Genomic DNA, 14,001 nt, shown 5'->3' with positions numbered 1-14,001 from the left:
CCTGTCTGTCTCTGTCTGCCTGTTTGTGTCTTGTCTTTGTGTCTGTCACACACGTGTCAGTTTGGCCTCTGGGAGTTACTTGAGGAGGGTCTCGGTGGGTGGGGCAGGAGGAAGTAGCAGGCTGACCCTAGGAGGACCCCTTTCCTCTGTTTAGGTTCTTCCTAGAGGCCGCAGGATGGCTGAGCCTTGGACAGGCCCTGGCACCGATTGCATAGGGAACAGAAACAACAGCTGTGGACAGGCCTTGCTCAGCCCAGGGGACAAGAGGATTGTCTTCTGCTCTTGCTAGCATTAGCTCCTCTTCCAGACATCCTGCTCTCCCAGCCACTTGCCCATCCTCCACTCCCAGATGCTATGCCGGGCTGTCCATGGGGCCTGGGTTGATGGGAAAAACCTTAGGAGAGTGGGCAAGCCTCCTCCTTACAACTTCTCCAGGATGTTGACAGAGGAAGGATGGGCCTTGAGTATGGGCTCCCTCCCACCTCTTCTGAGAGCCCGTAAGGTCCCTACTGAAGGGCAAGAGCATCCTGTGATCACTGGCCCCCCTCCTCATCCAGCACAGTGCTTAGTAGGGTCCAAGCCAGAGACAGCTCGCTGATAGAGTGACCGTCTATCATTTGCAAGGCCCTGAGTTGCATCCCAGGCTCAGCATTAAATAAGAGATTGTCATGGGAGGTAGTTCTGCTCTGTGCCAGCCATACTCCACTCCCACATGCTTTGTCCTACGGTCTTCCCAGTGTTCCCACAAGGTGGGTATCACTTTACAGCTACAGAAACTGGGGCCCCACAAGGTGAGGAACATTGAAAAGCCTTGCTCAAAAGCACATAGCTAGCAGTACAGAGCCCAGATCCACCCTACCCTCCAACCAGGCCACGCAGCTACAAAACCACCTAGATCCATTCTTCCACTGCAAGGCCCGCAGACGAGAGGGTTCTGAGCTTAACACTAGCTGATACTGTGGCTCTGGGCCAATTGCTTCGCTGCACTGGATTACAGGAGCCCTGCCAGCACCTGGGACAGCCAGGAATCTTGCCCAGTGATGTCATTAGCACCTGAGCCCAGAGTTAGGTCAGAAACTGAGGGAGTGGGCCTAATGGGGTTGAATGACATAGTCTGTGAAGTTCCATCCGCCACTTTGCTTCTGGGCTGCCTTTCCCAGGAGACTATGAACACTACTCTATGTGTCTAGCATGGTTGAATAGTAATCTAAACTTCACAGGTAAAAATGTCTATGACAAACGACACCAGTGTGAGCAGTGCTCGTGTCCTCTGTGACCTAGGAGGGACCCAAGGACCACAGCCTCGGGACAGTTGGAGTCTCTGGTCCAAAGCTGTCCTGTCTTGCCTCCTTCCCGCTCTACTCAGACAGTGAGCATGAAGGGTATGAGACTAAATGGGGAAATTTCTGTCTAGATGCAGGAGGAAGGTCCAAGCCGGGCAGGGTAGACCTGGGAATGAGTGGGGAGGGAGCTAGCTCCTCTCTAGTCCCGGCCACCACAGTCACCCAGCCTAGGGCTCTCACTTTGTTTCCCCACCAGTAAGACCTGAGCCTTCTGAGAGATGACGACGCTCTGCTCGGCTGTGAGCTCTCCCCATGTTCACCTGTCTGTCCACCTATCAGCCCCCTACTGTCTACTCATCTGACAGTGTCCCTATTCTTGTCCCCTCTCACAGATTGTCTTGTCTCCCATCTCCATTCAGCCACCCGCTCTCCCTTTATCCTACCGTCCAGCCTCCCATACATTCCCATGTGTGGACACCGTTCCTCTGCTCATGTGGCCGTCCATCCTCCTATCTCCTTACTGGCCAGCTTCTACCCGGTCTTCCATTTCTGTTTCTCCATAACACTCTTCTGCTCCACCTGTCTGCCATCCGCTCATCTCTCCACCCAGTGTCCATCCATCAGTCATCACACTGCTCTTCTGTGTTTCCATGTTCCTCTAGCCAGCCACCCATGCAGCCACCCCTTAGTCCCTCTGTGCACTCATTTCTAGAGACTCCATCTTCCTATTCCACCCCCTTCCATCCATCCATCCATCCATCCATTCAAAGTTGGCAATTTAAAGCCTGGGAAACACTGTGCCCAACTCAGGAGCTGCGGACATGTGATCAGCCGTGTGGAAAAACAGCAACCCTCAGGGAACAACCAAAGGAACTTCATGTTGTGTCTGTCTGTGTTCGCTGGAGACAGGACAGGTAGCTTGGCCTCTCCTCCCAGAACCTGCTGTCCACACAGCCCATCACCCTGCAGCCTGTGATGTGTGTGTACAGTGAGGAACATGGCACTGTCGCTGTCGCTGTTGTCCAGGCCCCAGGAGCTGCAGCTCTGGCTCCTCAGCCTGTGAGGCTAGGTTTATACCTTGGGGCAGCACCTCAGGGCTTCATAGAGCCTAGGCCAGCCTGTTCCCAAAGAATGAAGGTCCTCTCTCTGCATTGTACCCTGGCCCCAAAAAGGGGACTTTCCTAAGAAAACCACAGCCCGGGTCCCAGAGCCTGTGGCACCCATGTCCCTTGCCTGCACACCTCACCGTTCCTATAAATAACCACACCATGGTTCCTCTGCCTAGACCCTAAGGTTTGGCCTTATGGGTAACCTAGAAATACAGTCAGCCAGGACTTCTCAGTCCCCATCCACCAAGTTAGTCGTAAGAACTCCATGTCATCTCAGCATTTAAGATTGCAAATTAGCAGGACTGGAGTGGTGGCTCAGCAGTTAAGAGCACTGCCTGGGTTCAATTCCCATTACCCACCTGGTAGCTCACAACTGTCTGTAACTCTAGTTCCAGGGGATTCAATAACCTCCCACAGAGTATATACAGGCAAAACACCAATGCACATTCATTAAATAAATAAATAGGATTGCAGATTATCTCATCTGAGTGTGCCAACAGCATCTGGGTCCGCACTTAAGACAGAAGCAGAAGAGAAGACATGGCAGTCTTTTTATTTCTCTTTTGCTTGTGTTTTAACCGGCACCTCAGGTTCTCAGCCGGCCCTGTCCCCTCCCAGCCGCGTGGCCTCCCCACTCCAGCCCAGTATTTTACCTTCAGCAGGGGTTCTGGCTACAGAGTCTGGCCTGGACACTGGAACACAGGGTGCCTTGGCCCCTGCCCAGCCCCTGAAACTGTTCTGCGGAGCTGTGGCCTGGCAGCTGTGTGTCACCTCCATGCACCCAGCCCTCTCTGCCCTCTCCCTGCCACCAGGCTTGAGTCTGTCCTCATTTCTTTCCAGGGAATCTGACTAAGCACATGAAGTCGAAAGCCCACAGCAAAAAGTGCCAAGAGACGGGGGTGCTGGAGGAGCTGGAAGCCGAAGAAGGTACCATACCAACCTCTGCTCTTCCTGGCCCCTCTCCATTTTCTGACTCTCCCCTTCCCCCAGCCCCTGGCCTTTCCCCCTTTCCAGCTACCCTCATTTCCACCACTGTTCCCCTTCTTCTCCCCGCTTCTGTACCCTTCGCTCTAGTTTGCTGAACAACTGGAAAGCAAATGTTAAATTCATAAAATGCTCCCCAGTGCCACACAGCCAGCTACTGTGCAGTTCGGTATAAGCCGGTGTTCCGTAGAAGGCCAGCACCTCTGAGAGCTCAGGCAGTGCCTACTGAATGTGAGCTCATGAGCAGCTCCAGGCAGCACTGGGTGGCTGGGTCCCTCTGTGCGACAGGCATTTTCTGAACACGTGCCCTGAGCTGTCTTAGCAGAACCTGGAGGGCTCTGCAAGCACTTAGCTGGAAGCCACATACCCACCCTCGTGCCTCTTCTGCTGTGAGCTTAACACATAGGCCTGTGGAGCTGGACGTGTCCCTGAGAAAGGCGAAGCCGGATCCCATAGGCCCATCCCTTCCCATTCCCGCTCCATCACTATAACCTGACTACCATCCTCCAACAGCAGAGGCAAACTAGAGGCAGTCAATAGCAGACCCGGGGAAGGGGGGGTAAAGGAGGGAGTCCAGAGGAGTTCGCAGATGGATGAGCAGGGCCTCCAGAAGTGACAAACCTTAACTTAATCATAATCAGGACTTAGGGTAACAGGAGGGGAAGGGAGGGAAAGGGAACAGGAAAATAGAGAAAGGGATAGGAAGGGAAGAAAGGCGAGTCATGCTTTGGGGTTTTTGGGGGGGGCAATATAACAAGATTTAAATCAGGTTTCCTTTAACATTGAATAAATCAGTGTTTAGAACAAAAGCTTGAAGCACTGTCTTCACAAACTATACCATGCAGTCCCCACGCCTGGTACAATGCACAGCAGGCTACAGATGGCGTCTCCTCTAAGTCCCTGTAACTTGCAGTAGATGCTTGATTTTCCCTATTTCAAGAAAAATAAAAGGGAAGTTCAGCACTGGGGCCACGAAGGTCAGAGAGTCAACTTAGCTGCCCACTCAGATGCCCTCTGACACCTCCAGCTGGGTGCAGGGGTACGATCCAGGCCAGGCGCATGAACACAGGCTGAGTGAGCACCAGGCAGTGAGAAGTGGTCTCATTCCAGAAGCCAGCAGAGACTGAGCCCATAAATCTTGCTGCTGTATCATAGAGGAAAGAGGAGGTAAGGGGAAATGGACCCAGGAAGACTCCAAGCTTTGTAACCTAAGAGACTAAAAAGATAGAGGTTTTACTTCCTGTGCCAAGGCAGACCCAGGGATGGGCGCTAGGAACTGGTACATCCCAAATACGCACACAGCACACAGCACACAGCACACAGCACACACACACACACAGAGAGAGAGAGAGAGAGAGAGAGAGAGAGAGAGAGAGAGAGAGCGCACACACACACACACACAGAGAGAGAGAGAGAGAGAGAGAGAGAGAGAGCGCACATGGTAGCAAGAAAAGGCTTGGAAAGTACCAGGCTGTGGAGAGAAGGTTGTAAACCACTGCCACCATGTGGCCAGTCTTAGAAACTGCACCCAGCCATAGGCTCTGTGTTGTGCCTTCCAAGGGACCTTGATTCCAACAGTGGCAAAAGCCCATGCGGAGCATCAGGAAGGGGAGGTGCTGAGCAGGCAGGGGAGTCCCTTAGACGCCGGCAGGAACCTGGATGCGGAGTTCCTGAAGTAGTGTGCCCTGGAGAGGACTTCCACCATCGGTGTACAACTCAGAAAAGGGCATCATACCCTTGGGCCTCCACTTCCTCCTTAGTCTAGGAAGGCTTTGGGGGCCATCCTAATGGATATCAGGAGATGCTGGCCCTGACTCCATCCCCAGTCAGGACCCTGCTTTAGCCTTCATCTACCAATGCCGCCCCAGCCACCTCCCTATGAGAAGGGAGAAGCAGATGACCCTGTCCATTGTACTAGTGGAAAAGCTGAGCACAGAGGGATATACACTAGCCACGGTCACCCAGCAAGATGGTGGGGCAAGGATTCAAACCCAGGCCACATCTGCTTCTCGAAACATACAGTCATTTTGAACTACAGTGTAGTAACACAAGCACTGACCACTAGTTCTGACCCAGCAGGAGAGACCTGGATAACTGCAGGGCAGGCTATGACCTTCTCGGGGCTTGGGGCTCACAGTGTATGAGTGAGGGTAAAATCTTAGGATTGCAGCCAGGACTCCTGCCAGGGAAATGAAGGCCCAGAGCCACTGTGAGGATGTGTCTCTCATCCCCTATCTGCTATGCCTCCTCCTTATCTTTTAGCTTCCGGTTGCCCCACACTCTGCCCTTAGCCTTATGGCCCTCCCTTTGCCTGGCAGCTCCTCAACCCACAGTTTTTTGCCTCTGTCCTAATGAATGTTCACATCATCCGCTTTGGTACCTAACCCCTGAGGTGCTAGTGCACTGAAGCTGCCCCTCCGTGAGCATGGTGGGGAGCAAGGCCAGTGCCACAGGGTTCTGGGTCTACCTTCTCTGCACAGAAGGAGAAGCAGTGTTGGTGTGTGTGACTGATAGGGCTAGTGGACACATTATTAGTCCACCTGCCACCAGCCCGCATTGGTCATACCATAACAGTCTAGTGAGACTCTCGGGGTAATCTCTCAGAGTGCAGAGGGCTGCCCGTTCCAGAGATATCTCCATCTAGAGCGTGAGCAGTGGCGTGACTTCAACCCCGTTGATGGAAGCCATGACCCCATAAAAAACAAGACCCGGAAGCTAGCATTCAATGTCGTCCATGGGGCAGAAATGGCAGGGGTGAGTCCTGCCCTGTAGACTGAGGCCTAGTAACTCTGCCGTCTGCCCAAAGCTGCTGTGTAGGTCGGCCCGGTCATATTGGCATCTAGTTTGCATTTGAACTGATTGTGACTGTCTTTCAGTCCAGCCAGCATGCTCTATTCCAGGATGATAGATGCCATCATGAATGGGGTCATAGTGGACTATAATAATTGGGCCCTTGCCATGCACCAGGCCTGCACTCATTTGACAAAAGAGACCAAGTCACAGCCTTATAACTGGCTCGTGGTGGAACCTGTGAGAAACAAGAGAGCAGACGGTCTTGTTTGCTCCAGTGGAGTTCCAGCCCTGCTTCTACCTTACTTGGGCAGCTTACTTAATCGCCTTACCTCAGTTTCCTTATCCACAACACGAAGGTAAGACTAGAACGACCTCCCCAGCGATCCCAGGATTCTTTGGTGAACTGCACAAATTTACGTAAAGCTTCAGAACTGAACTTGCACGTTGAGGTGTGAGGTCACTGTGCGCTATTATTTACAGAGTATCCCTCTGTCTTCTTTGTCGCTTGGTCGTCTGCCATGTGGCACTATGCCTAGCTGGCAGGCAGTGACAATGGACTTAAGCTGAAGCAGCTGTAATCTTGAGTCCCCCTGTTCTCCCCTAGGAACCAGTGATGACCTCTTCCAGGGCTCCGAGGGGCAAGAGGGCTCCGAGGCTGCGGAGGAACACCAGTTTTCAGACCTGGAGGATTCCGACTCCGACTCAGACCTGGAGGAAGAGGAGGAAGAGGAGGAGGACGAGAGCCAGGATGAGCTGTCCAGGCCCTCCTCAGAGGCAGCTCCACCCTGCCTGCCAACCACACTACAGGAGGACTCCTCACCCATTCAGGGCCCTCAGCCTCCAGTTACCACTTCTGACGAGGTCCCACAAGGCAGCTCCATCTCAGAAGCCACACACTTGACAGCCAGCAGGTGTTCCACACCTAGCCGGGGTACCCCAGACCTCCGGCTGGGACTGGCCCCAGTGGAGACCGACACGAGCTCAACTCTGAGTTCCAAGGCTATGTCCCCTAGGAGACCATGGTCCCCAAGCAAAGAAGCAGGCAGCCGCCCCTCACTTACTCGCAAACATTCGCTCAGCAAAAATGACTCATCTCCCCAGCGGTGGTCACCAACCCAAGAAGCGCAGGCCTCAGTCACGAGCACACCTGGCCCCCAGGTGGGCCCAGGAAGGAACATGGGCTCTCGTCTTTGTGGGTCCCCAAGACTGGAGCTGTCTCCTCTCACTCCCTACCCCATAGGAAGAGAAGTGCCCCCTTGGGCACCTCTGTCCCCTGGACCCAAGAGTGCCATAGACACAGGCGCCCCCAGATATTCACCCACCAGGAAATGGTCTCTGGGTCAGGCTGAGTCATCACCACAGACAGTGCCGCCAGGGAAGTGGGCCCTGGCTGGGTCCTGCAGCCCCTCCGTGGGCAAGTGTAGCCTGGGCTTGGGGCCAGTTCCACAGGCTCTCCTCCAGCCCGTGCCTCTACCTCACACACTTCTCAGCAGAAGCCCTGAAATGTGCACCTCTGTATGGGTGAGTCTTCGCCATGGCCTTCCTGGGGGTTGGGAGCTCCCCATTCATACCCTCTGCACGTCACATCCAGAGCCAGCCCAGTAATCCAGGCCGTGTAGCGAATGTCTTGGATCTGCGCTGTGCCCGCTAATATTGCCTTTCCTCATACCCTCAGAAACCCCAACATGGCTCTGGAGCTCATGGGCACTGGGTTCTAGCCCCAGTGAACAGTGTGGCCTTGGATGTGGGGTCAACACTGTGTGATTCTTTAGCCGTCCATCCCTTCCCCGTCCACGGTGTCCTTGGAGCAGATGGCCAAGCTTTAGCAAAATCGTCCTCTCCATCATCCCCTTCAAGGGCTTCCCAGTGTTCACCATCCCTGAGAAACCATGGGCATAGTCACTAGGAGCAGCGCTGCCTCTGTCACCTCTGTGTCCACCACATCTCCCTCCTGGTGACTTCCGTCCCCTACGCTGTCCCCACCCTGATGCCTCACAGTGTCTCTCCCACAACACCCTGCAACTGTGGCTGCTGCCATCCCTGTTGACATTCCTATCATCATGTTGTCGTGACCCCTCAGCATCCCTTTTGGGGGAACACTGACCAAAACATCATTCTTGTTAATTTTGGTATCCCATTAAAATTTCTGTAGTGGAAGGTGGAGCCCCCTCCTATAGATGTGGGACCAACATGTTGCCCGTGGGAAGCCCCTGAGCAGCGATGGGAGCCCCGATCCTGGCCCCGCTCCTCTCTCTACTCTGATCTCAGACCCGCCTGCCCTTTGTGACTCTAGATCTCGGGTCTGCATGTGCCAAGCATGTAACCCTTGCCTTCCTCTGTCTTATTTTCTGAACCCAGCAGAAGACTGAGTCTCGAAGTCCATCCTGCTCAGCTGGCCCTGTTCCTCTCTTCCCCCGATCATTCTCCGCCCCTCATGACTTCCATGGCCACCTCCCTAACCGAAGTGAGGAGAACCTCTTCAGTCACCTGCCTCTGCACTCCCAGCACCTGAGCCGTGCCCCCTGCCCCCTCATTCCGATTGGTGGAATCCAGATGGTACAGGCCCGGCCAGGAGCCCACCCCACCCTGCTACCAGCGGCCTGTGCAGCCTGGGTCAGTGGCTTCTCAGGAGGTGGCAGTGACCTAACGGGGGCCCGGGAAGCCCAGGAGCGCAGCCGGTGGAGTCCCACAGAGAGCCCTTCAGCATCCGTGTCTCCTGTGGCCAAGGTCTCCAAGTTTACACTCTCTTCGGAGCTGGAGAAGGAAAGGACCAGCAGAGGCCCAGGAAGACCCCCTGACTGGGCACCTCAGAGGGCTGAAGCCCCTGCAGAACCCATGGGCTCGCACAGCCCCTGCTCCCCACAGCTGCCCCAGGGCCACCAGGGAGCGTCATCCTGGAGTGCTCCCTTGGAGTCACCACACACACTGGCCAACCGCAAGGCCTCCAGCTTCCCACCACTGGACCGCAGCAGCTCCACAGACTGCCTGGCAGAGGCCTCCACTCACTTCCCAGCCCGGAGCAGGAACCTCTCTGGGGAACTTAGGACCCATCAAGGCTCCCCTGAGCCCTTAGGTAGTGGGGAGTCCAGGACACCTCAATTCCTGCCCAAAGACAGAGGCCCCCCAAGCACCTAGCCTCTCCAGCCACTTTATCTGGCTTCCAGTGTTCAGCAGCAGACATTTCCAGCCAACTTCCTGGAGTTACCTTGCTTCCATGGGCGTCTTCTCTGTCCGTCTGTCCTCACAGCTCCTGCTCAGACCCATCTATTATATTGTTCCACACATGCAGTTACCTGTGCCTTTTTCTAGACCTTTTGTTGCTTGAAAAGAAAAGAAATAACACAAATCACACACATCCATTAAAAAAAAAAGAAAGAAACAAAAGAAAAACAAGAAACACTCATGAGGAGCTTGAGGCCGTGACTACTTTGTGCTTTGGGGACGAGACTGTAGGAGGGGCCTCTTCACCTCCACTACCACACTCCACGCTGGCAGCTGTCCCCACCTCACGGCCCATGAGAAGTTACATTGCACTGAGGGAGAGAAGAAGAAAAAGGGAGGGGAAAAAGTATAAATCCAAAAGCAAGCACTCCTACAGACATGCCTAAGAATCCCATGTACATGCCAGCTAGTAGCCACTCCTGTCTGTCAGCAGAATGACCAGAACCCCAAGGCAGAACACCAACACAGGCAGGAACCAACCCCACCACTTCCCACCCTGCCCAGCCAAGAACAGTATCTTATTTTATTTTCTGCAAGAATCAGGACAAAGAGTTACCTTTTGCTAGCATCTCAGTACAGAATAATAGCCGGAGGAGAATGTAGTGTGGACTGTGGACCTCACCTCCCATTTCCCACTTCCCACTTCCACCTTCCCCCAGGACGAATACAGGGGCCCAGGTTTCTCCCACACACCTGCAGGTCTCTGCCTCCTGGGCCTGGCCATAAGCTGGTTCTCAGAAATATCTGCAGGATGAAGGGGCCATGGCAAGACTAGGGATATTCCTAGTCTAGGCCTGTTCTGAGCCTGAGGTTTGAATTCTGTTTCACCTCTGCTCCTGAGGAACGAAGCATGGTACTTCCTCCATGACTGGATTACATATGAGTACATAGACACATATATAGAAACCAAAGATGGTGTCTGGCTCTTCCTCCGGCCTCTTCAGATTCTCTTCCCTTGACTTAGAAGATTTCTGAATTGTCCCAAGTCAGTTGAATTTTTCTTCAGTTCCCAAGGCAAAAAAGTAATAGGACCAAAAACTTAAATCCCGGGCTGAAATATAGAACTTGACCTGGTGGACAAACAAACAAACAAAAGGTAAAGTCCTCTGTGGTCAGTTTCTAACACCTGATAAAGTTTTCTTTACCTCCTACATCCTTGTCCCCAGATCAAAGTATATTCCAGCCATGCTGGAGACTGCTGTCGCTGTATTCCAAGCAGAAGCCTATCCCTGGCCTTCAGACTGGACGTATGGCTGAATGTTCATGGAAAGGATGAACTGCTGGGGATGTTAGAGAAGGCAGAGACAACAAGGCTGTGAGCCACCCCTCTCCCTCCCTCCAGTTCATTCCTTGGTGTGTGTGGTCCTTGCTGGATGGGCTGATCAGCTAGCCATGGGCCCAGTGCCAAGGCCAATCACCTGGTTTGTCCTCTTTGCCTGACTCAATACTTTAAAAGTAAGAGTCCATAGAGCAGGGCCTCTCGTGCTGTGTGCTGTGCCAGAGAGTGTCATGGGTATCAGACTGACAGTCTCCAGATGCTTGGCACGCTGTAAGTCTCCCGCACACCTGGGAGAAGCTATCAAGACAAGGCTGAGACACTTTGAAAGGAAGAGGGTAGAAGCCTGAGTTCTGGTCAGCCCCAGCTGGAAGTCACAGCCTTCCTCCCTTCTGTCTCTCGACCCTAACCTACATGCCCCACAGATTGGAGATACTAAGGGCTGAGGTGAGGAGTTGGAGAAAGGACATCGTCTCCACCCAGGCTTGACGGCTTCCTAGGCAAGCTCTCCTGGCCACAGACTGCAGGCTAGCTCCCTAGCTCCTTACCTTGAGATACCCACCTCTCTCCAATTCATTCTCACCCAAAACCTCCTGGGAATTACTCTCCTACCCCCTCTCTTTCCTCTTCCTTGGCAGTCTAGTGACTGACCTGTGTGGTCACACAATGAGAGTCCCCACAGTAACTGGGCCCAGCTAACTCAGGGAAATGGGATATAACAAAGGCTAGGAATTGGAGGCTTGCCTGTGGGTGACAGGGATAGAGTACATAGACTCTAGCCTGGGGGCTAGTGCCCCACACAGATGCCCAGAGGGCTGCAGTGAATACCACTCCCAGACACAGCTCTGGACTCTTCTCAAACTCTCTCCACCCCACCAAGCACACAGCCCCAGCCTGCATACACTTCCTCCCTCTTGAAAACCTCTCCAAGAATACGATCCAGGCTCCTTGCCCACAGCCGGCCACTTCTGACTTGCAGCCTGCCTGTGACACTACTGGCAGTGACGACAGTCTAGTTCAGACACCGGTGTGGGGTCCGCTGACACTCACCAGAACAAGATGGCCATTGATCCTTACCTGTGACAGCTGGGGAGGTCTCGAGTCAAATCCGCCTGTTACAGGGCAGTCTCACATCAGAGTAACAACCTCTTCTACACCAAGGGCAGGCCCACCTCTTCCCACCCCCCATAATAGCTGACACTCTGGTCCCAGCCACCAAGACCCTCCAGGGGTTCTGACAGGGATAGCCACCTATTTTCCAGACACACAGTCTGCCTTGCTCCCTTGGGGAAACCTCTGAAGAGCATTGGCTCCCGGCTTCCTCTAGGCCTTGCTCGCTCCTGCCTGGCCCAGACTAGGAAGAAGGAATATGTCTGAGCTGAAGTCTCCTTCTAGTCCTTGCTCCAGCTGACTCTTCCGGGTGAAGTCCTGGGAGACCCATCTGCCCTGCCGCGTCACCTAAGAAAGTTCCCAAAGTGCCGCCCAATTTTGCTTCCGTGTTGTGGTCCCTGTCTGCTTGGCATTTGAAAACCGCTTGGGCACTACTGACCACTTTACCGAGTGTGGTGGTCGGGAAGAAAGGGAACCTTGTAGGCAAATGTAAGATACTCACGCTCTGTAAGATAAATCTTTGCCTTTGTTTTCTGAAAAGGTGTATGCATTCCGTATGCGAAATCGTCTGTAGAGAGTTTCCACGTTCCTAAATGGCAATACATTCCAAAACTTGTACTGTAGATATGTACAGCCACCGTACTTGGAGAGGGGTAGTTTTGCCTGTGGTTTATTTAAACTCCAGTTTCTACACTTGTATCTTGCAGTTGTCGGTATGGTATTCATCAGTGCAAAAGAAAAACAAAAACACACACAAAAAAACTCAAACAAAAAAGAAATCCATACAGGTCTAAAGCACAGAGTCCATTGTACAAAAGGAAAGAATCGCTCAGTATTGGTGTGTGTGACCCTTGTAAATCCCATCTGTACTGTGAATGAGACGTTTTTACAAGTATAATAATTGCCTTTATTACAGCTTGGGCTGAGTGTTCAGCCTGAAGATATTTTTTAAAAAAAAATAGCACGTTGGAATAAATTTGAAAATTCCCAACAGAGCCTTGTTGGCTTGGCTCATGGCTTTTCTATTCCTCTTGTTTAACTTTATTTTTTTTCTTTATGTGTCTGCGGGGATATGCCATATGTGGAAGGAGTACCCCCAAAAGTCAGAAGCAGGTATCAGATCCCCTGAAACTGGAGTTAAAGTGAGCTATCCAATGTGGGTTCTGGGAACCCAGCTCAGGACCTCTGGAAGAGCAGCCACTTAACCACTGAGCCATCTCTCCAGCCCCGTCGTGGCTTCTCTTGAGGACTACAGAATATCAAGGTTAGGGGAACACCAAATATCCTAAGCATTCATTTTATTACACAGCAATCAGTCCCATAGAAGGGAAATGACTAGGTCACCGTCATAGCCTGGGACTTCATTATCCTCACTTCTGGACCTGTCAGTCACCATGGGGGTGGTGTCGATTCACCATGAAGCCTGAATTCATCCCTATGGTTACCATAGCAAATTGTCACCTGGCTTTAAACAACAGAAATGGACTCCCCAACAGTTCTGGAGTACAGGTGTCTGAAATCTTCATCTATGGCCATACCACCTTGAACATGTCCGTTCTCATTGATCTTAGATGCTGAGCAGAATGGCCCTGGCTAGAACGTGGGAGATGTCTGGGATCTGGGTGTTGCCCAGTTGTCCTTGTGCAGGCTCTGAGGAGACATCATTCCTGGCCTCCCTTGACTCTGGTAGCTGCAGGTAAGTCATGCTACTCCTGACTCTTAGACACATCCAATATCTTGACTCCTCCATACTTCCATACTTCTGTGCTGCTGAGACCCTTGTTCCAAGTAGGGGAACTCCCAGAAATTCAGGAATTGTCATATATGACAATATTTGAGAGCCACTGTTGAGCCAGCTATAGGAAGGAACCTAAATCTGATTGCCTGTGTGATCTTGGAAAGGCTATCTAACCTCTCTGTGCCTGTTTGCTTATCTGTAACGAGAGATAATATCCTACGTCTGAAGGAAGGGTCATTGTGAAGATTAAATACGACGTGCATACAGGGAAGACACGGATGCCCTGAACACAGAAAGCCCTCGACCGTTTACGCACAGCCTTAAAAACCAATGCTTGGATAGCTGGGATGGCAGAAACATGGTTTCCCACCTTCTGTATTCAACACCGAGTGTCAGTGAGGGCTGCCAGTGATGGGTGCTGTGACAATCAAGAGACAGGGCCACCTTCAGAGAGCTTCCGTCAGAACAGGCTGTGGGCATCACTCC

The 14,001-nt window shown here is 52.7% G+C and overlaps 1 protein-coding gene across 6 annotated transcripts in view; it reads left to right on the top strand.

The window, feature by feature from the left end:
* Hivep3 (HIVEP zinc finger 3) overlaps positions 1-12,772 on the top strand; it is a 408,014-nt gene extending 395,242 nt beyond the window's left edge. For 5 of the 6 annotated variants that reach the window (XM_085686505.2, XM_085686500.2, XM_085686501.2 and 2 more), the window contains 3 exons: positions 3,233-3,319; positions 6,774-7,690; positions 8,528-12,772. In XM_085686505.2, coding sequence (XP_085542631.2) covers positions 3,233-3,319; positions 6,774-7,690; positions 8,528-9,304 — 1,781 coding nt within the window. In that variant the 3' untranslated portion in view covers positions 9,305-12,772. The remainder of the gene's footprint in view (positions 1-3,232; positions 3,320-6,773; positions 7,691-8,527) is intronic. The other variant, XM_085686507.2, reaches the window with a different exon arrangement.
* Positions 12,773-14,001: the final 1,229 nt, after the last annotated feature.

This window comes from Myodes glareolus, chromosome 3, assembly GCF_982192425.1.
Source record: "Myodes glareolus chromosome 3, mMyoGla1.1, whole genome shotgun sequence".
NCBI lineage: Eukaryota > Metazoa > Chordata > Mammalia > Rodentia > Cricetidae > Myodes > Myodes glareolus.
The sequence above is the reverse complement of the archived record's forward strand: the minus strand, read 5'-3'. Positions and strand labels throughout refer to the sequence as shown.